The sequence below is a fragment of the Talpa occidentalis genome, unplaced genomic scaffold (genome assembly GCF_014898055.3).
Source record: "Talpa occidentalis isolate TD23 unplaced genomic scaffold, MPIMG_talOcc4v2.1 talOcc4.12, whole genome shotgun sequence".
NCBI classification, from domain to species: Eukaryota; Metazoa; Chordata; class Mammalia; order Eulipotyphla; family Talpidae; genus Talpa; species Talpa occidentalis.
The window spans coordinates 48,880,770-48,904,515 of record NW_023601212.1 but is presented as its reverse complement, the minus strand read 5'-3'; the positions used below and the strand labels follow the sequence as shown (position 1 = coordinate 48,904,515).

The 23,746-nt window shown below is 46.2% G+C and overlaps 1 protein-coding gene across 1 annotated transcript in view; it reads left to right on the top strand.

Annotated features, from left to right (window-relative positions):
- NMNAT2 (nicotinamide nucleotide adenylyltransferase 2) overlaps positions 1 to 23,307 on the top strand; it is a 186,493-nt gene extending 163,186 nt beyond the window's left edge. Inside the window, exons 10-12 of the mRNA XM_054693401.1 lie at positions 18,132 to 18,233; positions 18,345 to 18,412; positions 19,218 to 23,307. Coding sequence (XP_054549376.1) covers positions 18,132 to 18,233; positions 18,345 to 18,412; positions 19,218 to 19,320 — 273 coding nt within the window. The 3' untranslated portion in view covers positions 19,321 to 23,307. The remainder of the gene's footprint in view (positions 1 to 18,131; positions 18,234 to 18,344; positions 18,413 to 19,217) is intronic.
- The last annotated feature ends 439 nt before the right edge of the window (positions 23,308 to 23,746 follow it).

Here is a 23,746-nt window from a genome sequence, read left to right as displayed (position 1 = left end):
GCTGCTATGTGACCTGGTGCAAATCTCTCAGCGCCTCTGGGCCTTGTTGTTTATTTCCCCCCAGTTTTATTGATATCTAATTGATGTATAACATTGTATTAGTTTAAGGTATACAGCATAATGATTTGCTATATGTATATATTATGAAATGATTGTCACAGTAAGTTTAGTTGCTATCCATCACCTCACATGGTATAACTTGGTGATTGTTTTACATCTATAAGATCTATAGAATGTTACAGAATTTTGAGATTTCAAATTAATAAGTATTAGGTAGTAATATGAGAGCATGACGGAGGGGGATTAGGGTTCCCCCAACTGACAAGGTTCATTCCCTAAAATAGGGTCATATGCCATCCACTGCATAAAGACAAAGGAAGCAAACTGTTAGTGTGAAAAATCTTTAATAGAATTAGTGCATAGAGAGGGAAGAAAAGAGGCTATTCCTAGTAACAGTTTCCCAATAAAACACCCAAATTTACCCATCCTCTTGGGGGCAAATCCAGCCAAACAGGGTTGGCACTAAGCAGGGATGCTGATACCCAAAAGCTAGTCACAGGTCTAAGGCAACTTCTCTTGGGGAATCATGGGAGAGGGGCTAAGGAGGCCAGGGGTTTGGGACAGAGGGAGCAAAATTAAAGTACAAATGGCAGTTGCCACTGTCTCTGCCAAGGGGCAGCCTTCCCATGTGCCTCTCACCCATGAGTCTCGTCCACATGTCTCTACATGTCTCTCCTCCACATGTTTTCTTCCAAGCCCCCCCCCCCCCAAGTTCCTGGCACAAGGCATAGCCAGAGAAGTAAGGACTCCCAGAACCCACCTGTCTTCCATATATATATTTTTTTTAATAGAGGCATGTTTTATTTATTTATTGTTTGTTTTGTTTATACAAGCACTGGGTACAGTCAGAAGTGCGGGAGGGTGAGAGAATTCACCAGAGTCAGAGCGGGGAGCAGAGCGGGCAGAAGGACCGAAGTACACTGCTGAGGGGGCAGCGGGTGGCAGGGGGGGTCTGTACGCCATGTGGGACCCTCCTCCAGTGGCCGGGGAGCGGCCGGGGATCGAGCCGGTGCTGCAGAGGCCGTGGGCAGCTTCGCAACCCAGCGCTCAACCCCTGCGCCACCGGGGAGGCCCCCACCTGTCTTTCATATTATAGAGCTTCATTGGCCACCCAGTTCGGCCCCTAGTTCCAACAGCCAGTCCAAGGCGACTGCATGTAAGTGGGGGCCGGGAACATGGTCCCCATCCTAACAGTATGACATACACATACAACATTTTCTGAGGATCAGTTTTTCCCATCTCTAAAATGAGCACCATAATAAAATAAAAACGAGCACTGCATAGGATTTGGGGAGAATCGAATGAGGTTGACTATGTAGAGTGTTTAGCCTAGCAACCCACCTACAGTACATGCAGCAAATGTGAATTACCAAAAGCAGATACCTGCATATTCAAGGTGAAGGTCATGATGCTGACATGTGGTGACCCCACCAAGGGGGAGGGGAGTTTCAGGGAAGCAAATTATACTGTGAAGCCCTTTCCTCTCCACTGCTAAACAATTTCCTGCAGGTGAAATTCTAAACCTCCTTTCAGTTCTGGATTAAGTGGCTTAATTGACTTTTACTTTCTTTTCTGCTTCACACGGTGCCATGAAAGTAAAAGATAATATGGGCAAAGTTCTGCACAGGACCTCAGCAAAGCTCTTTCAAGAATCCCGGCAAATCTGGACAATTGCCTAAGGCCATTCCAGGGGGAGGCGTAGGCAGTGTGGGTGGATTTGGAGGATAAAGTTTGCAGCAGCCTGAAGGGCTGGGTGCACAGGTGTGCGGAGTGAGTGTCTCTGGGGTGCCTTTGTTATCAATCAGTGTGGAACCTGAAGTTTATGGTTGGAACCCTGGAGGCATGCCTAGTCCCTTTTGTTCCTCCCAGTTAGATAGCTGACTACGAGGGGGGCCCCCCCTCTGACTTCTCCCCAAAATGACTGCTCTGAATGGTGTCAGGTCAACAATGACAGATCAGAAACAGGACCCCAGGTCGCTCATCTTGCAGTTGTTCCCTGGCGCTGAAATGATTCATTGGTTAAGATAGAAAATTTGAGAAACCAACAGCTATTGATTTACTGGGGAAAGTGACAGTGTGGGTAGAGTGAGATGCTCACATATTCAATCAGGTTCCCACCTAACCTGCAAGGATGGCTGCTCATCCTGGAGATGCCTACGCCCTTGCTCCCTCCCATATGTGCAGAGTTCCACGGGCAATAACCCGCATGGGCCCTGTCCTGGGTGCAAAATTCCAGGCCACATGAGTAGCAGCAAGATTTGGATGAAGCAGAGCTGAAGGTTCACTCCAGAGAACTATCTAGAGCACAGAGCTCTGTGTTCCCAGCCCCACCCAGTCAATGGCTCAGTCCTCTGATTCAGCCCAGTCAATGTGTGGGTTCCTTAGGATCATGGTGTATGAGGTAGAGGGAAGAAAAAAAGCAGCTATTTCCTTACACAACAAGTGTGAATCTTAGCCCACAGAGAGGTATTCCAGAAATATCACATTGAATCTATTTAAACCAAATTAAAATTCAACTCCAAATCTCTATTCTACAGGGCTGACAGGAAGTTGGTTTCAGACATTACTGACTGTCGAAAACCAGGAGGCTCCTGTGTGCCCTGAACATGAACATCAGTTTATCAGGATCCCCACAGACATCTTCCCTGTGGGGGCCTACTGGTCCCCTGATGTTGGTGGGGCACTGTCCCTCCCCTCCTGGGGCTGGGACTCTGGACCAAGTCTGGAAGGCCAGCTGGGCCCCCCTCACCTAGGATTACCAGGCCCCATATTTTTTATTTTTTAAGGATTTATTTATGCATACAAAAACTGGGGTACAGGCCGGAAGTGTGGGGGGTTAGAGGATTCACCAGATCCCCAGAGACAGAACAGGCATATCTACTGAAATACACTGCTGAGGGGAGCAGTGGGCGAGACAGGAGAGGTCTGCTGCACCATTTGGGTAGTTCTCTGGCCAGGGATCAAACTCATGCTGCAATAGTTGCAGACTGATTCATGGTGCTGACGCTTAACCCCTTGCACCACCAGGAGGTCTCCCCTCACCCCAGTCATGTTTAAATAGGGTTTCTGTATATTCATCTTCAAAAATGCTAGGCCCTAGCCTCCAAGTCATCTGCAAGAGTTGTTTGCCTTGCCAAACAAGGCAAGAGAGAAACCACCAGTTCAAAGAGGCCTGTGGGGGAGGGTAGTGGGAATAGGAGACTTTCCACCCTGCTGTAAAAAAATCTCAAAGGAAGCCATGAGTCTTTGCTCCCACCCATACTGGGAATCAGCTAGGATGGTCTGCTCCAGAGCAGAGCAGCGAGACTCTTCCTGCACAGTCACACATGCCTCATAAATTCAACCTCACTCTTTCTTTCATTTTGGATTTAATGCTCTTCTTCTGGAAATCTAATTACACTATTAAAGGGAAAATCCCACTCCCACCCAAATACAACCCTTGGGCATTTCCCATTAATCCACAGTACAAAGATCCATTAATCCACAGTGAATTCTGACCTTCTCTGACAGTGATGAACCCTGTCCCCTTACATTCCATGGGGTGAAAATTCCATCCATATTCATCAAGTTTCTCTTGTTGGAACACAAAAGAGCTGCTTGTGTAGCAGTTGGCATTTTCATTCTTCATTCCCCACGGACATCAAGATCTAGGTCCCTGCACTGGCCTTGGAGAGGACCCAGCCCCCCAGATCATCCACTCCTGGGTATTTTACTAGAGTACTTGGCTTCCCCAGGAGACCCGATCTTTGCTGCACTGCCTTGCTGTGCAGCGCCTATGCTGGCATGCAGGCAGGGACCAGGGTTGGTGGGAAGTCAAGGCCAGAATCTAAAGGGTCAGCCCTGGGGAGATCTGTCTCACTGCCCCGACCCCAATAAAGCCTGTTGTCTAGGGGTCTTGTGCTACTGTCTGCTTCGTCCACCATGTGATAGTGGAAGACAGCCTGGCAGATTAATTCTGGCTCAAACATCCTTGTTTTAATCCATGCTCCCTCTCCCACATAAGGGAGTGGTGAGGAGAAGCTGGAGAAGTCTAGGGAAAGGAGACTGGGCAGAGAAGAGACTTGGAAAGAAGACCTGGAGGAGGCACATGGAGCAGAGACATGTGAAAAAGAGGCCGTGCTTGGTTCATGAATTAGATTTGCACCAGGAACTTGGGGGACATGGAAGGAGACACTTGAAACAGACATGGGCGAGAGACCCCGGGAGGCTGATAACAGCAGCCTTTTTGTTTAACTTGTACTTTGACTTTTTAAAAAAAATTCATTATTTAAGCATACAAGAGCTGGGGTACAGGCCAGAGATGTGGTGGGGCGGGGTGAGAGGATTCACCAGAGACAGGGTGGGGAACAGAACAGGCAGACGAACTGAAATACACTGCTAAGGGGAGCAGTGGGCGAGCCAGGAGAGGTCTGCCAAGCCATATGGGTAGCTCCCTGGCTGGCCAGGGATCGAACTCGTGTTGCAGAGGCCGCGAACCTCTCCATATTGCAGTGCTCAACCCTCTGCGCCACCAGGGAGGCCCTGTACTTTGATTTTGCTCCTTCCTTACAGACTTGCCTGGCCCCTTCTGCCCCTTTCCTATGGGTCCCCAGCAGAAGGTGCCTGAGACTTGTGGTGAGCTTTTGGACCTCAGTAGCCCCACTTTGGGCCAACCTTGTTTGGCTGGGCATTTACCCACAAGGGGATGGGTAACTTCGAGTACTTCATTTGGAAAATATTATCCTTTCTTCTCTCTATTACACACTAATTCTATAAAAACTTTTCTATTGAAGCTCTACTAGGAGTATGTTTTGTCTTTATGTTGTGGATGGCAGAACCCTTTGAGACTGTCCCAATGTGCCATCAGTCTACCAGGATGAACAAAAATATGTTATTTGCCCTTGAGGTACTTGCTGTCTAAAAATGCCTCATTTTTATGCCAGTTCTTCATAATGTGTGAAATAAAACATAAAAAGGTTAGAAGAGTTCTTGAACCCAGGATGCGCTCAATAAATGTAGACTATGTTAAATAACAAAAATCCAACCAAGTTCATTTAAAGTTCTAATTGGCTTCAGTAAATGCTTCAGGAATCAACTAACAAGTTGAAAGGCTCTTTGAGAAATTGACAAAAATGGAAAGTTTTTTTTTTAGACAGAAAGAGGGTGGGGGACAAGATGATTAATTTACAAAAGGAAAGGAGGTTCACTAAGAGGCAAAGACACCATCCTTGAAAAGAAGGGGGGGAAGTGTCTTATCCCTCACATGCCTCACTATTGCTGACCAAAACTCCAGGTAGGTTAGTTTCAATTCCCACTGCAGAGACAAGTTGAAACTACAGTTATGTTATGTGTTAAGTCGGTGGGACTTAATGAACCCAGTTGGGCCCTGTTGTTTCTTTTCTTTTCTTTTCTTTTTTCTTTTCTTTTTTCTTTTAATTTTCTTTTCTCTTCTTTTCTTTTCTTCTCTTTTCACAACTGTCATTTATTTAAATATATTTTCTACCAATGATGTGCCCAGCACATTGTTCTAGGGGAGGAGAACAGAGAAAACAAAATAGACCAAGATCTGGGCTGTGCATTTACTCTCTAGGGGAGGAGACAGACTAAAAGCTTTTCTTGTGGGACATCTCATTTGATACTCATTTAACATTTGTTATATCTCATTCACATTTAACTCCCAGAACACACCTGTGAAGTAGAATCTCTATTCCTGCTTACAAATATGGAAGCCAAAGCTCACATGGAGTAACTTTGACTTCTCTCCCACAAACTTCACACAACAGGACTTGACACAGTCCCTAATTAGATCCTCAATCCAGACAAGGGCCCCTGTGAGAGGAATGATAGAAATAATTCATAGCAGCCCCCAAAACAAGAGGCAGCACTTGAGTTGGGCTTTGAATAAAGGGTAGGATGGACTTAAGTGAGGAGGAAGAGAAGGCATTTTGGGTAGGGAGGAGGCTGTACAAGATTCTGTGGTGGGAACAAGTGACCTTTTGAGGAGATGGTTCTGTCTGGTTGCAACAGAAGGTTAATGTTGGTCTTTACTTGGGAACTTTTGACTTTGGAGCAAACAGACAAAAGCATTAAGTTTAATAATTAAATGTATTAACCACTCTCAAATAGTATTTGCATTTTAAAGGCAAGGGTCAATATTTAACCCACAGGAATGAAAATCTAATGGTGACATATTAAGTCCCAAAAATAGGTCAATAAGGAAACTGCTTTTTCTTTTCTTTTTTTCTTTTTTCTTTTTTCCTTCTTCTTTTTTTTTTTTTTTCATCTCTCAAAGCCCAGCATTCCACAGACTGGCTCTCATTGGCCATAGTCTACATTTTTCCAGCCAACCAACCATGGACTAACTGCCTCCTATATCCACCAACTATGGGAAAACAACCAAAGAAAATAAACAGAGGAAGAGCCTGGGGCACTAGCCACTCCAGAAGAAATCCCAGGGCTCTGGGACAAATGGAGCAAAGACAAACATTTGGTTTTTCAGCCTCAGATGGTTTTTATCAGACAGTCCAGCTTCAGCCAGGAAGCCTGATGGATGCTTCCACCCAGGAATTATGCCCCCACACCGATAAGACTGATGCTGAATTTACAGGCTCAGGGGGAGGAGGGTTCACTCCTATCATGAGGGATTCTGGTTCTCGTGTGAAAGGCACAGCTGGTTTGGTTTTCAGTCCATTGACTTGAGTCTAGACTCCTCTGCCTTCCCACACCCCCAATCAAACTGGAAATGGGAGCTGATATGGTTTTCTCTGGGTAATCCCTCTGAGGAATCATTCAAATATTTGCATTAAGAGAGTCACCCTTGAAAAGCATCCTGCCTTCTTGATTGTGAAACTAGTCTCTGTCGATTACTCCTCGCCTCCCCCCCTCAAAAAAAAAAAATGAAGCAGGAGCCAAAATGGGTGGAAGAATTCTTGACTGAATGGGTGGAGCATGTTTCCAAAACCTACTTCCTGGCTCCTGGGAGCTCTCTCCTGGCATCTTTTATAACCAGCTTGCAAGTATACAAAAGCATGTACTCCAGGGGGCGATGTAGAGTAACAAATGGAGGATTTGGCCATGCTAAACTTGGAGGAAAAAATATGATAGAATCCATTCTCAAATGCAAATCTTTTTATTTTTTTTAAAGATTTATTTATTTATTTATACAAGCACTGGGTACAGTCAGAAGCGCGGGAGGGTGAGAGAATTCACCAGAGCCAGAGCGGGGAGCAGAGCAGGCAGAAGAACCTAAGCACACTGCTGAGGGGAGCAGCGGGCGGCAGGAGAGGTCTGCGCACCATGTGGGACCCTCCTCGGGTGGCCGGGGAGCAGCCGGGGATCGAACCGGCGCCGCGGAGGGTGCGGGCAGCTTCGCAACCCAGCGCTCAACCGCTGCGCCACCAGGGAGGCCCATGCAAATCTTTTTAAACTAAAAAAAGTTTAAGTCACTAAATTGTGAGTCTTAAAGTGGATCTGGAAGGTGGTGTGGTGTGGTGGAAAGAGCCTAGAAAGCAGACCAGAGTGGATTCAAATTCACTTACTGGTTCAGACAAGTTATTAAATCTTGTTGCGTCTCTCTTTCCCCCTCTGCCAGGCACCCATCTTAGCGGAGAGTTGTTGGAAGGATTTATTGTGATAGTAAATAAAGTTTCTGTGTCGTTCCTGGTGCATTGCAGGTACCTTAAGCATCCCATTGTCCTGATAGTCCCATGTTCATCCCTGACTGTCCTCATCTGGAGAAGACAGGAGAGGATCCATGTCACTCCTGTACTCCCCCCTCCCCAGAACTCTAAGGACACCAGATGTAGTTGAGCTTCTGAATCCTGAACTCAAATGATCCTACAGAGGATTTTATCAGCTAAGCTTGCCTGGGGAAGTCCATGTAAATTGGATCCTGTACCTAATAGAAGTCAAACCCTATGGCTTCTCTTTGCCATAAGAAAGAAACCCCTATCTTTCTCCTGGTCTAATCCTGTCTACTTTTCTTGATTTGAACCATTTTTCCCACTTCAGGGTCTTTGCACAAGCTGTGACCTCTCTCAATGTTCTTCCTTCAGCTATCCCTAAGTCTGGTCCCTTCTTATCATTTAGGTTTTAACATAAAGGTCGATTTGCTTTATAATTCAGTACTGTGCTTAGCACTACCTGATATTTTCTTATTTATGTATTTATTTGTTCAAGATTGCTCCCTATCAGAAGGTGAGTTCAGTGAGTACACGAAACTGGCCTGTCTTATTTGGCAAGGTGAACCAGGACAGTTCCTGGTTCACCATGTACACGTGATAAAAGTTTGTTGAAGGAAAGAAGCAAAGCATAGCTAAGAACAGCTTGATTGAAGGAGTCCAGCCCATAAGATAGTCTCTGCCTCTGTTGGGACTCAGAGGAAGTTCCCCCAGTCCCACCCCATCTGGGTTCCTCTGAGTTTGAACCGATGAACAAATTTAACATCAGACAGATTAGTAGGAGAAAAGGCAAAACTTAGTAACATGTGAATGGGGAATTTACATGGTTGTAAATTCTGAAAAATAATGGAGTGGGTCAGGGATATTGATCTTGTGTTTAGGGACCTGGGGCCATCAAGGTGGGGGGACTTCACATGACAGACAATAAAGGGTGGCTGCATCCTTACTCTAGGAGTAAAAATGAGATTCTTAGAGAGGACACATTTACTGATAAATCTACAACTGGATGAGATAACCCCCCTCAATACCCCAGAACCACATTTTTCTAGGTCGTAAAAGAGGGAGCAGTGATTGCTTTCTGATTAGGAAAAAGGGAGGAAGTTTAGGATGTTATGATTTCTTCTTCTTTGACTGGGAAGTATGAAGGATTCAGGCAAGGACAGAAGCTTTTCCTCGGTCTGAAGGGATATCACCAGGGGCCTCCCTGGTGGCACAAGGGGTTAAGATGCAGCACTATGAAGCTATCCGCAGCCACTGCAGCACGAGTTCAATCCCCACCCAGGGAGCTACCCACATGGCGCAGCAGACTTCTTTGTCTCGCCCACTGCTCCCTTTAGGAGTGTACTTCAGTCAGTCTGCCTGTTCTGTTCCCTACTCTGTCTCTGGTGAATCCTCTCACCTCCCACACCTCTGGCCTGTACCCCAGCTCTTGTGTGCATAAATAAATAAATCTTTAAAAAAAAAAAAAAAACTCTGCCCACCAGCGCAGGGTGTCTTGAAGTGACCAGTTCTGAGAATCTTGGGGTGGTCTGTCTTGGGCACTTTTGCCTCCATCACAAGATGGGGCTCAAACTTGCCAGTTACACATAGGACATTAACCCTTCTAGGATGTTAGCCACTAGACAGAACCTCCCCTTATCTTTCACAGCAATAGAAACAGCTGACATAACTAATCACAGGTTGAATATCTCCTGCTAGATAGAGACTGACACAAGAGGTGAAGCCAAATCCGACTTGCTCATGTCTGTCCTCGGTGTCCAGGAAGTTGCCTGGCTTAGCCTGTGGGGCACCCTCCCCCACAAAGCATCCACGAAATTTCAGCAGGGCAGGTCTTGAAATTCAGCCTCCTCGAGGCCGATCATCACTCCACAGTCTCTCCAAGAGATTTGCCACTGGGGTCATTATGAGTGTTCTTTCTCCCAAGGCCAAGTTGCTTCCTGCCTCACCATGTCTCATATCCTTCCCTCAGAGTCCCCAGATTTGGGGAAACAGTGCCCCCTCCCACTTCCTCTCCCCATCTCAGCCCTGCCTCCCCTGAAGGACCTCTGACCAGAAAATGAAAAGATAGAATCAAAGCAGTGCCTGTGACCAGGAAGTTGAAGGAGAATGGCACAGATCCCACCTCTGAGACATGACCTAAGCCAGAGTAAAGTGAGGGGCTCACTGTGTGCAGGGGGAGGGGTTGGGAAGTAACATTGCATCTGGCCCCTGCCCACTGAGGTGTGGTAGAACCAGGTAACACCAGCCACCACTGGGAAGGAGACTTGCCAATCAGGACAGTTCTGCTGTGCTGACCACTGCACTCCCCACCCCCAAGGAGCAGCTTTAGGGAGCTCTTGTGAAGGCTTCAGACGTGTTGGAGCCCTTGTGCTGGAACAGGAGCTCCACCCCAGGGGTATGGGCTCACTTCTGCAGCTCCATGGGCAGGGTGCCTGAGCTGCCCTCTGTGTCCTGGGGTCAGATATCTGTCCTAGCTACCCCCACACCCCAGGGCATGGGGAGAACGTCCTTATCCCCCTGGAATCCCCAGAGTTGCTTGTTTCATAGGTGTCTCAAATTTTTTTTTTGTGGGCCCCTCGCCGGCGGCCAGGGAACGAACCGGCGCTGCAGAGGCTGCAGGCAGCCTCTCAGCCCAGCGCTCAACCACTGCACCACCAGGGGAGGCCCGGTGTCTTATTTTTAATTTTTATTTTAATTTTGGTGTTACATTTTTGCTTTTCCATATGTGCACATGTTCCACTCACCCTCTACCGAATCACCTGTGCCAACACCCCCTGCCTCCCTCCTCTCTTTTCCCTCCCCCCCATTCCTTTTGATAACCATTAAATTCTTTCACTAAGTCCAAGATTTATTTCTGCTGTATTTTGCCTATGTATGTTTTCTTATTTATTATTATTTATATTATTATTTATATTCCATAGATGAATGATACTGAATGATTAGTCAATTTCTGACTAATCTCAATTAACATAATCACCTCTAGGTTCGTCCATTTTGTCCCAAAGCCACTATTTCATCTTTTTCACAACTGTGTAGTATTCCATTTAGTATATATTTCAATTTTTTTTTATCCATTCGTCTGTTGAAGGACACTTAGGTTGGCTCCATGACTTGAACATTGTGGTCAGTGGTGCTATGTACATAATCATATGTAAGTCTTTTTGTATGTTTTTATAAATTTAGGATAAATACCTAATAGAGGCATTGCTGGATCATATGAAATATCCATTTTTCTTTTCTTCTTTTTTTTTTTTTTTAAAGATTTCTTTATTTATTTATACAAGCACTGGGTACAGTCAGAAACGCAGGAGGGTGAGAGAACTCACCAGAGCCAGAGCAGGGAGCAGAGCAGGCAGAAGGACAGAAAGACACTGCTGAGGGGAGCAGCGGGCGGCAGGAGAGGTCTGAGAGCCATGTGGGACCCTCCTCCGGTGGCCGGGGAGCAGCCAGGGATCGAACTGGTGCTGCAGAGGCTGTGTGCAGCTTCGCAACCCAGTGCTCAACCGCTGCGCCACTGGGTAGGCCCCATTTTCATTTTCTTAAGAAATCTCCATACCACTTTCCAAAGAAGCTGCACCAACTTGCATTCCCACCAACAATGGATGAGAGTTCCTTTTCACCACATCCTCATCAACCTTGTTGTTTCCATTCTTTTTGATATGGGCCATTCTCACAGGGTGAGGTGGTATCTAATTGTGGTTTTGATTTGCATTTCCCTGATAATAAGTGACATTGAACATTTTTTCCTGTGTCTGTAGGCCATCTGAATTTCTTGTTTAGAAAAATGTCTTTTTAAGTCTTCTGCCCTTTTTGTTTTACAGGGTTGTCTGTTTTTGTTTTGTTTTCTGTTAGTTTGTATAAGAACTTTGTATGTTTTGGAAATTAGCCCCTTGTCAGATGTGTGATGTGCAAATATTTTTTTTTCCCATTCCATAGTTTTCTTTTTTGTTTTCTTTGGGGTATAAAAACTTTTTAGTTGATGTAGAACTGTTACAGGGAAAACCCAGTGTGAAATGGGTTAGCCTGACTGTGGGTCCTCACCTGCGTGTTTAAAAGGGACTTATAATAAGACTTAACTGCAGACACACACAAAAAGGTTAGTAAAGGGTTCATTTACAAAAAGGGAAAATGAAGACATGAATAACTCAAGGAGAAAGGGAAATAAATTGGTGAATAAGTCCTACCAGTTCCACTGAGCTGGAACCCCAATAGCATGCTGAAAGTTGGCAAAAAAACAAGGACCCCTAAGGCCCACATGTCTGGTTATATACCAATCCTGGCTGCTTAACTCCACCCTCAGTTCCCAGCAGTCCTCCCTTTGGTGGTGATGACATTTGTAGTCCTTGGTGTCTTGGCTCTCTTTGGTCTGGGATGGAGTCCATAAAACCTATTTGTGGAGTTTGTTCAGGACCTCTTTTCCCCCCAACAGTCCCACTTATTTTTGCTTTTGTTTCCCTTGCTATTGGGGTTGAGTCACCAAATACATCTTTGCAGTAGATGTCCCGTAGTGTGTCCCCTGGGTTTTCTACAAGTATGTTTTTTTTTTTTTTCTTTTAAGTATGGTTTTCTTTTAAGTATGGTTTATGGTTTTGGTTCTTCCATCCAAATCTTTAATCCATTTTGAATTAAAGGTGTCACATTCTGACCTCATCCCAAAACTAGTGTATTAGCAGCTTAGGCAACTGTTCATGGGATTTAAAGCAAGAATCTCCCAAATGTGATGGTGAACATCACAAGGATGAGGGAGCTCTTGAGAAGGAGAGACTCCAGTCCACTGTAGCCATGGGAGGCCTGAAGGATTTGTTGTTGTTATTGTTGTCAAAGATCCACTGTGATTCTATTGACCAATCAGATCAAGTTTGTGAACCGGCCAAAGTGAGGTCTCTCTGTCCTTCATAGGGACCTTATTTAGTGTCACATCCTTGGGTCTTCCAGGGCTCCCATTAGGTGTGAGACTTCCATCCATATTCAGAGACAGCTAACACCTCAATTACAACTGGCCCAAGAAGGATCTGCAGGAATCCATTTAATCAACAGCAACTTTTGGGCACCTATGACATGCTGGGTTCCTTTCATCTGGGGACTTAGCCCCAGAATCCCTGCCCTTGTGGAGTTTACCTTTATAGGGGAGAAAGAGACAAAAGAATGGCCAAAAAAAGACAATATACAAGATGATAGATGGAAGTAAATTCTAAGGAGGAACACGAAACACAGATGAGGGTGAGGCTGGGAGGGGGAGAGGGTGTAGGGTAAGTGGGCAACATATTTCAACAGGAACACAAGTTGGAATATAGTGTGGCCAGAAAAGGTCTCACCAAGGAGGGGATATTTAATTGAAGGACTTTGAACCAAGGAGAAACATAATTTGACTTATATTCTAATATTATCAGTGTGGTTGTTGGGGATGGACTGAAAAAGACAAGAGAAAAACAGGGATGCCAGAGAAATGCAAGGGAGAGATAATGGGGGGTGAATGTTTTCTGTTGTGACAAACATGGTGACTTAAAGCAACACAAATTGGTTCTCTTAAACCTATGGCAGCCAGTAGTCAGATATAGGTTTCACTGGGCTAAAACTGAGTTATTGGCAGGGACATAGTCCCTCCAGAATCCCTGGGGAGAGTCGATTTCCATGACTTTTGCAGCTCTGAGAACTGTACTTCTTGCATTCCAGGCCCCTTCTTCCACCTTGGAGCCAACCTTGGAGGCCATCTTCACATGTCTCTGCTCCATCTTCACATAGTCTGCTCTCTTCTGTGTTAAAGCTCTGTAGTGGCAGGATGGCACGGAGCAGAATCTCTGTGAGCAGAGCAGACGGGGTAAAGGAGGAGTCCCAGAGCCTGGGTGGCTTTTTCAGGCTTTTATTGCATTTACCAGGTACACAGCAGGCAGGCGTGACAGGGGGCCGGGAGGCTGGCAGGCCTCCCAGCCCCCGGCGAATCTTCACTCTTCCTGGGCTCTCCAGCGTTCTCTAGTGGCCTTTGCTTCTCTGCTCCTTTTGCTCTTTTCTCTCTTTTGCTCCACTGGCGTCCCCGTGATGCTGCCCTTATAAGACCAGTCTCAGCCCAGGTGGACCCACCTACATATGCCCACACCCCACTCCAGGTGCCCGCCATCAGGCATACATTCAGGACCGCAGGGATCCATCATCAGTCCTAATAGTGGGAGGGCAGAAAGCCTGATACTTTACTCACCCTACAAGCTCCCTCTTCCTTTTGTAAGAACTCATTATTAGAGTCCACCTTGACCCATGAGGAAAATCTCAATATTTAATCAATGTTTAATCACATTTGCGCACATTTGCCACCTGAAGTCACATTCAAGGAGTTAGGACTTGGATATCATCGGGGACAATTCCTGAACCCACCAAAAGAGGTGGACCAGGATAGAAGTGATGGAAATGGTAAGAAATGAGCAGATGTTTGGATTTGCTTTGAAGGCAGAGTCAATGGGATAACTTATAGATTAAAAGTGGGGTGTGAAAGCAAGCAATCAAGAACATGTGAAGGCGTTGGCCTTAGCAAAAATGAGAGTTTCCACCAATTGAAAAGAAACCGTATAAGGAAAGCATCTGGGCTAGGGGAATTTCTCTCTCTTTCTCTCTCTCTCTCCCGCTCTCTCTCTCTCTCTCTCTCATTTCCTTGGTCAGTTGGTTGGTTTGTTAATTCAGAGGGCTCAGGGACTCAGGAGCATGTTCGTTTTGATGTTCCAGTCAAGGGAGCACGTTGAAAAAAAGCTGGCTCTAGGAACCTGAAGTTTATGAGAGACGTAGTAAGAGCAGGAATGACACGGCAGATTTTCTGTGATCCCATGCAGACGGGGTAAAAGAGAAGTCAGTCCTAGAACCCTCAGTGGCTTTTGCAGGCTTTTTTGGGGGATTTTCTAGGCACATGGCAGGCAGGGGTGCTGGGGGTGCTGGGAGGTTGGCAGGCCTCCCAGCCCCCAGCAAGTCTTCACTCTATCTGGGCTCTCCGGCCTTCTCTCGCGTTCTCTCTGCTTCTCTTCTCTGCTTCTTTCTTGGCTTCTGCTAGCATCCCCGTGATGCCACCCTTAAAAACACAGTCTCGGCCCAGGTGTACCCACTTCAGGTGCCCGCCATCAGGCATGCATTCAGGACCACAGGGCGGGAAGGCAGAAAGGCCTGATACTTTTTACCTTACCCTACAGACATCCACATAGGAGGGACTCATTTGAGAACCTTCAGTTTGTCTTTCAAATTTTGAAATTTAATGAAATGATTAAGGGTATGAGTGTGGTTAGAAAAGAAAAGAAGTCCAAAGACTGAAGTCTGGGGTACTCTGATCATTCAAGGTCAGGGAGGGGAGAAGTTACCAGCGCAAGGCAGCAGAAAGATACCAGAAAAAAGCTATTGGCGAGAAAGGAAGACATCCAGAAGGTGGTGTCCATCCTGGGGGCTGGGGAAGACAGGAGACAGGGGATGGGGTAGAGGTGGGAAGGAGAGCTAAGCCCCTGGAGGGAGAAGGGTACCCATGGGACGAGGTCACACCTGCAGAGGTGCCTCTAGGGTGTGGAAAATCTGTGCATCTTTTCCCATACAGCCAGTCTCCCTCATGCCATCTGTGATTCCCAGGGGACAAGTGTATCACCTGTTTCTAGAAAAGGAAAATATCTCAAGCAGCAAGGTCTCCACCTGCTCGCCACCCACTGAGCAGCCTTGCATTGTTATTGATTGGGTGCTCAGAGCATTAGTTCCTGAATAGAAAGCAGCAGCTGTGCTAATATCACCCACAGGGCAACTCCCCATGAGGCCTGACTGACATTCTGAGCCACTGGTTTCATATTTTCAACTAGAAGCCTCATGCTAAATAGCTCCATTACTTCACACATCATATATGAAACATCTATCAAGTTCTCAGAATCAAATTGAGTGCAGCACCTTCATTATGCAACCTGCACCAGATAGCTAGAAACAGCTGCGTGGCAGGCAGTTGAGGATCCTCCAAGCTACCAACTTAGATGTTCTCTCTCTTTCCCTGCTCCTCCCAGCTCCTCTCCTCCTCCACCTCTCCCCTTTTCTGTCTCTCCCTCCCCCTTACCAAATCCTCTGGAGTTTTAATCAGTACTTAGAACAGTTTCGTCAATTTGGTTGCATGTTGGAATCACCTGGAGAATTTTCGTACCTGTTACTCCTGAGATTCTGATTTAATTGATCCTGGGTGTGAGCTGGGCTTAGGGAGTTTTAAAAGCCCCTCGGGTGATTCTAATGTGCAGGCAAGTCTGAGAACTAGTGAATCCCTGTGCAATAATCTAAACTGTGGCAGGAGGAGCGCAATCCAAGTCAACTCCCTGCCCTGAGTCTCCCTAACATTGCTGGTTTGTAGGTCAAAGTTTTGGTGCCAATGTGCCAGATCTTAACACCACCACAGATGCAGCATACAATTGCCCTGTATGTCCCAAGCAGCATGATCCCATGGGGACTCTGGGATCCTACACCTAACTTTTTTTTTTTTGGTAAAGATTTATTTATTTATGCATACAAGAGTTGGGGTATAGGCCAGAGGTGGGGGGTGGAGAGGATTCACTAGAGACAGGGTAGGGAACAGAACAGGTAGATTGACCGAAGTACACTGCTGAGAGAAACAGCAGGGGAGTCAGGAGAGATCTGCTGCTCCATGTGGGTAGCTCCCTGGCTGGTCGGGAAACGAACTCATGCTGCGGTGGCTGCGGATTGCTTCATAGGTTGCATCTTAACCCTTGAACCACCAGGGAGGCCCCCTACACCTAACTTTTAACTTCTCTCCACAAGCTCCTGCCTAGGACACCGTCAGTCAGCCTTTTATTTTGGTGACATGAGAGTTCTAGTTGCAGCTCTGGCTCTAGTTGTAAGCGATGGAGAAGTAAGATAAAGTGGATGGAAACACCCCAGGGCACACATACATTGCCTGTGCATGCGCACATGGGCACACACGGCACCAGTGAGTCAGATTCTGAGGTGACATTCTACCGGTACAGAAATCCTGAGAGAGAAAGGGACGGCTCCACTGTGCTCCATAATGTCTGTTTTTGTGGCAACTGCTTGGAGAATTATGGGGAAACCTGGGTCCCTTGCCCCAGAGCAGGTCTTGCTCAATAAATTATACTGCTTAGAAGCAACTTGCCTCCCCTGCCCGTCGCTCCCCATCTGGGTTCCTTAATTGGCAAGATCTAAACAGTTCTATGCCCAGGCTAGATCCAAGTCTATTAAATGCCATAACTTTCAGGCTCTTTGAAAATAAAAACTGGCACGAATTTCTAGATAGCAACGTAGTTAATATGTCTCAAGAGCTTGAAATATCTCCAATTATTTTACTTCCCATCCTAAGGAACTAACTCATCAGAGATATGGAAAAAGATTTATGTACAAAGATCCTTGACAAAGTGGTATGTACAATATCAAAAAAATCAGAAGGAACCCTTCACCTTCTATAATATAGGATTGGGTTAACATATCATGGCATATCATAGACAACAAAATAGGAGAATTGTTAAAAATATATATTCTGATAATTTTAATATGAGAAAGTGCTCACAATATATTGCTAACTTTCAAAAAAATGCAGGTGAAATGATTCATTTTTGCAGTTCCATCTAGTTGTGGCTATTTCCACTTATTTGTAGAGAGGAAAACTCTGGGCAGAAATACAGTAGCAGTGGCAACATGGATTGTGTGGTTGTGATTGATCTCTATTTCGCCCCCCCCCCCCGCCGCCCCCCGGGTTTCCAAAGTTTTTACTGGGTCTATCGTTAGGGAAAAAAAATTAAAATGTTATTTCTTTGAATAAAGAGAAAATTTCGTTTGTCATATGACAGTAAGCTTCTGTCAGAGACTGATCTCAGAAGTGACCCCTTAGTAGCCCCCCATCATGCCGGGCCCACACGGATGCATTCTAAGCTCTCCCTTGCTCAGCACTGCCCTTAGGTCCCGCAGCAGCTTGCCTGTGGGTCAGCCAGGGAACCACCCTGCATCCTCCCTCTGCTGCCTCCCCTGGGGGCTGGGGTGTGCTTTCAGGGCAGTGGGTTCCGTCCCACCCAGGTAAGGACCGTGTGTCATTCTGGTTACTCTTCAGCATTATGAACTCAACAGGAGCCTCGGGAGTTAGAGAGCTCTTGCCTGGACACGTAGGAGCCCATATGCTCATGCAGTTTAGAGGTATTTATTAAGTGTCTTACAGAAGACACTTAATGTGCCAGGCAAAGTTCCCACTCATCCTGCTCACGCTGTTACTTACGGGTTGTTACTTGAACAAGCTGACTGATGGGGTGAAAAGGCAAGTTTGGGACTAAAGCTTGGGGTTACACATGGGAGATAGCTCCACCCTGCTAAGTAGTGGCTCTGTGGGGGTTGGAGACATGGCCTCACCCATGGGCACTCTCCCTCCCTGTCCCTCTCCCTCCCCCCTCTCTGTTTCTTTAGATGGAGGTGATTGTGGGGGACTTCGGGATCGTGGTGGTGCCCCGGGATGCAGCCGATACAGACCGAATCATGAATCACTCCTCCATACTCCGCAAATACAAGGTGAGTCCTCCCTCTCTCTACTGTGAGCCGTCCCTTGGGGGGTAAACTGGAGTAACGGGGATACAAAAGACTGTGTGAGAGGCTGATGACCACTCTCTGCTCTGTCCCTAGAACAACATCATGGTGGTGAAGGATGACATCAACCATCCCATGTCTGTTGTCAGCTCAACCAAGAGCAGGTACGTTTGACAAATGGCGAGAGACACCTTGGCCAAAGAGGCTCACTAGTTTCCATACAACTTTCCTCAGTCCAAACTTCCCCTAGAGTGAGTCCGTGACAAAGAACTTTGTCTTTTGGAAAGCCACCCAAAGGTGCACTCGTCACCCTCCTTTCATCCCACAGGCTCAGCCTCAGTCATGCAGCTATGTCTGCTTCAGGGAAGGCTAGAAAGTAGAATTTATAGCTCGGCCGCCATGTTCCCATCTAAGACGCAGACATTTCTACTACCAAAACAGAAGAGGAAGAGAATGGACACTATTGGGTTGTTGAAAAGTCATGACGTATTTTTTTCTATGTTTTTCTTCTCTTATCGGGGCTTCTATTGGGAGGAAAAGAAGGATTTCATCATAAGAACCCCAGTGGGATTGTGGCTTCATTCTCATGAGAACAGGTTGCAGAGAAACACAATGGAGTGAAACAAGAAGAGATAAAACATTAAAATGCCCACTGTGTGCTTGATGCAATTCTAAGCGCTCTGTATAACTCATTTAATCTTTTTACTAACTGAATGAGCTACCCAAATAGTGCTCTAATTTTACAGGAGAAAACTGAAGAACAGATGGGCTTAAATGACTTCCCTCAGGGATGACGTGGCATCAGCAGGATGGGGGAGGGATTTTCCTAACAGGGATACATTTATTTGCCCAAAGCCAAGGCTGGTCACGACGTGTTAGGTAAGCACTTCCCTTGAGAATGGGCAGGTCAGTCCTTCTGTGTTGCTTCAGGGAAGGATGTCCATCTGATTGCCATCTCTTCTTGTCCAGGCTGGCCCTGCAGCATGGGGATGGCCATGTGGTGGACTACCTGTCCCAGCCTGTCATCGACTACATTCTCAAGAGCCAGCTGTACATCAACGCCTCGGGCTAGCGACCACACAGCCCCGCTCTCCACTCTCCCCATGTCCTCTGCCAACACACTGGCCCCTCCAGTCTGTCAGTCCCCCTGTTTCTCTCCTGCCTCGCTGTTTCTCCATCTCCTCATCTTGACTGTTACCCCACTTGCTGACTCAACCCCCCACAGTGTGGGGACCTGCAGAGAACCACGGCATACCAGATTTCGCAGTCATCTTTGGACAAACTTTCCTCTAGTCTCTGGGTTGGGGGTGGGTGAGGGAACAGGGTGGGAGTTGGGGGAAGAGCAGTCCTTGAAGATGTGCCGGCGTCCGTCTCCCAGCATGCTCTAGAGAGCAGCTCTGGTGCCCATCCTCCCAGCATGCTCTGGGGAGGCGGCTCTGGCTCTCGCCTTCCCAGCATGCCCTTTACCACAAAGGGCTACTTTTCTTTCTTTTCTTGTCTTTTCTTTCTCTCTTTTAATTTAAAAAAAAATTGGTGTTGTTCACTCTTCATAGAACTTGGATGAAATCAGTGTCCATGGTTCTTTACATATGTCATCTTGATGCATTCCTGTGGTATCATGTCCCTTAGGTAGGATAGCGAAGCCTGCCTCGGCAACCAGTAAGCGCGTGGGGCCTACACCCAGTAAAGAAGGCTCAGCCACACACACTCTCCCAGGGGTCACACACACGGCAGCAGTGGTCTGGGGTCAGGAGTGAAACTTTCATATTCTGAAGCCTGACTGGGAATAGTAGGGTTTCTTAGAAGGCTTTGTTTCCTTAGCTTCAGAAACCCATTTTCTAGAGGATGTGAGCCTGGAATCACACAGAGACAGTCCGTCTTCATTCCTTGTGGGGGTGTGACTGGTGGCAAAGAGAGGCATCCCTGCCAGCCCAGGAATTTCTAAGGAAACTTCAGCTCGCCATGGAAACTCTTGGAGGCTGTACTTAGTCACATTTCGGCATCTGAGAAGATTCACATAGACAAGCCAAATCCAAATAACGTAGCCATTTCTTAAATAAAACATGTTAGGAATTCACTCAACCCTAGAGATCTTTGCTAATTGGAATTATTCATTGCGCATTTGGCCTGGAACCATCTGTCATAATGCTAAGACTGGATGACCTAGGAAAAATAATTTGTTGCCCTGTTGGGAACTGATGATTTCCTAGCAGTCAGTTCTTTCTTGGCTTTGTGTCTGAGGCTGGTCATATCTCCTGCTGAGCCCAGCACCCAGTCACTGTCTGTGGAAATCTACCAGTCAGGGACAACACAAAACAGAGATCTTGGAGGAAGAGAGGTCATGAGCACCTAAACTGTTTCACCACTTTCCTCCCTAGTTTCTCATTTACCTCTGCTGCCCGTGGAAACAATTTTGACAGACTCTGTTCCAGTGCTTGAGGCCTCACACACCTCCTGCTCAGAGAGCCTAAAGGAAATTATGTTCTTGGGCGTTGGTCTCATCTCCGTCTCTGGCTCTTGGTTTCTGGTTGTCTCTGAGGAATGGCCCCTGAACAGAGGATAATTTTATCAAAATCTAGTGTCAGCTCTGGCCAGGAGTGGTCTGGTGAGATCTGACACCAGGAAGTGTTCTTCACCCTCAAATTTCATATCAGCGACAGCCTTCAGAAGTCTCCAGGGAGAGGAACTGGAGTCAACCCAAAAATATAGTAGAGCAGTGTGCCTGGAGCTGTCTTTCCTCCTAGGTGAGAGAAGTAATCTCCAGGGGAGGGAAAAGAAGAGATAGGAATTCTTGGGTCTCAGAGTTTGCCTAAGGATCATGGAATCAATCACTTATAGCAACCTTTAGAGATTTGTTGACCCAGTATTCTCCTTTAAAAGATGATGGAGCAGAGATCCACCAGATGAAATGACTGGTCCAGGGTCACACAGCAGCATAGAGCATAGAGCTTGGCAAAGAATGTCATTTCCCTGATCCCTAGGTATTCACCCCACAAGGTCTTTTTCCACACATTCCCAATGGTGCTGGCCAGGTAACATGGTTTCTACTCTTTGCAGCCTTAGGCACCTTCCTCTTAAATGATGCTTGTCATTTAAGGTGCTCGCTACATATTACATTGTGTGTCCTGGTCCTGAAGGAGGATATGATGGTGAGGAAGGTTCTGGTTAGGTTTCCCTAAAAAATCAAGAGATCGCAATGTCTTAGAGGAAATCCCAGAAAATGACCCTCTGAATCCAAGAAAAGGTTGCTTTGTGGGAGGCTAAGAGAGACCCAGAATGTTCTCAAGATGACATTATTGTTGGAGAGAGAAAGACAGAAGATATTTGTTTAGGCAGAGCAGTCATAATCCAGGAAATGAAACAAAGGAAAACAGGGAGCTGGGTTTCCTGGGGGAAACATGGCATTTTCAGAAATATGGAGTTTATAGAATGTCTGAGTGTCTGCATGAGTAGAGCCAAGAAAGACCTCCTGGTCTTTCTTTGTCTCTTGGGTGCACTGTGTTACTCTGCTGGACTCTGTGATCACTTAGTCTTCCACCCATTAAAGGGAACTAGCTTGGCCTATGTGCTCAGTGTGAGGTGAGAGGCATATAGGGGAGGACAGTGAGGAAGGATGCTAAGCAAAAGAATAATAGAGGTAGGTTTTGCAGGAATTAAATGGGACAGACCCAATCTTGGTGCGTCACAGGGATCACAATACAATAGTTTTTCTTTAGTAAAGAAAAAAGTGAATTCCCTTTGGGGTAGAATGACTCATTTCCCACCCCTCACATTCTTCATTTGCTAGGGGAGCTAGTCAGAGCCCCTCACTCAGCCCAGGGCAGGACATTGTGGCTGTGGTCCAGCCAAGACCAATGACAGGAAGATGATTCAGAGTATGAAGTGGTGCCCAGATGCTGGCAGAAGGAACCCCCCTCCCCCGCCCGCCAACTTCACCTCTCGGGCCCTGCTGCTTCTTACAAAGGCCAACTCAAGGCTGGCAATGATCAGAGATCATGACAATGGCATGGGCTGGAAAGGACATCAGGAAGGGTCTGGAGCCTCATTTCCTGCTTACCAATGAAAAATGTCCCTCCCATTTTTTCTGAAAGTGGCTGATATGAGTAAGAACAGGCAGGAGGGAAGTTCTTTGTGTCAATGACTCTCTCCTCAAGGAATGGCCCTTTGTGAGGTCTGTCCTGCTAGCAGGTACCTCATTCACCACCCCCTCAAGCCCAGACAGCCTCTGGGGCCTCCTTATTTTCATTTTCCTTGAATGTACATAGAACCTGGGGAGGGAAGTCTCTTACTAAAGTGCCTGAAACCCAGAGCTAGAGCTTCTAGAGACTCTATTCTTCCTGTCTCAGCTTGGCCAGCCTCCCCCGCCCCCTCCCCCAACGTTCTCTAGTCTCATGCTCCAGCTTCTCAGAAAGAATCAAAGAACTTGCTATTCTAATTAAGTAGAAAGCGAGATTCAATAAGCAAAAGGCAGAGAATTAGAAGGAGGAAACAACCTCTATTTTAACAGCCCAAATCTACTCTCCCAAATGGATACACACACCTTAGGGGACTAAGAGAAAGAAGCATGTCATGATATTTTATCAAGAAAGTAATGCAAAAATAACTCAGTAGAATATGAAAAGCTCAGGATCTCTCCGAAGGTTACTGCAGCAAGGCTGACAAGTGAGATGGAAAGGATGGAAACAGACCAATTTTGTAGATCATTAGTACACCTTAGGAGTAGCATTGTGGTAATGATAATGAGTATGTGCTGTCCAGTTCATCTGTCTGCACCTTCCTTAGCTGCCCAGTAAACTCACCTTTTCACGTGGTTTCCTTGTCGTGCAAGTTCAGAGTGTCCTTTTGACAGATTCCAGTTGGTCGGGAATGAGTTACACTTTCCCTCCTCCTTTGTAGTCTAGGTCCAGGACCCAGAACTCAGCTTGATCCAAGCGGTCTCAAGGATTGGCAGGGGAGGGGGGAAGCTTTTTTAAATCACTTTTTAGTCATTGAATCTGCCATTTTAAGTGTAAGATTTGCTTTATGGAAATCAATTCATTAATAAAAAATTAAAGTTGCAACACCATTTCACAGTGAAATATTTTGAGTAAAATTTGTTGCTGGAGTAGTCATGGGCAATAGTTTTATCAGCAAAATGTTTCAATTGTGTTAATAAATAAGACATGCTACAGGAGTCTTTTATCTAGGTCTAGAATCTTCTTTGTCAGTTGCAGAATTAATCACTTTTTATTCCCAGAGTCTTACTTGATAAGAGTCAACAGTTGTAAAAAACATTCTTCGAGCGTATTGTCTATGGTTTACTTGATGCCACATCTATAGTATAAAAGTATCCACAGCCAAACTCAAGGATCATTATCAGGCAAGAATAATTAGCAAATTTATGAATTGTGCCTAAGCTTTCTCAGCTAAAAATATTCAAATATGGTCCTTCCTGTCAACCTAGGGATTAAGTCTCAGCACTATCACCACAACAGACTGAGTTTGATCCTGGCTAGGAT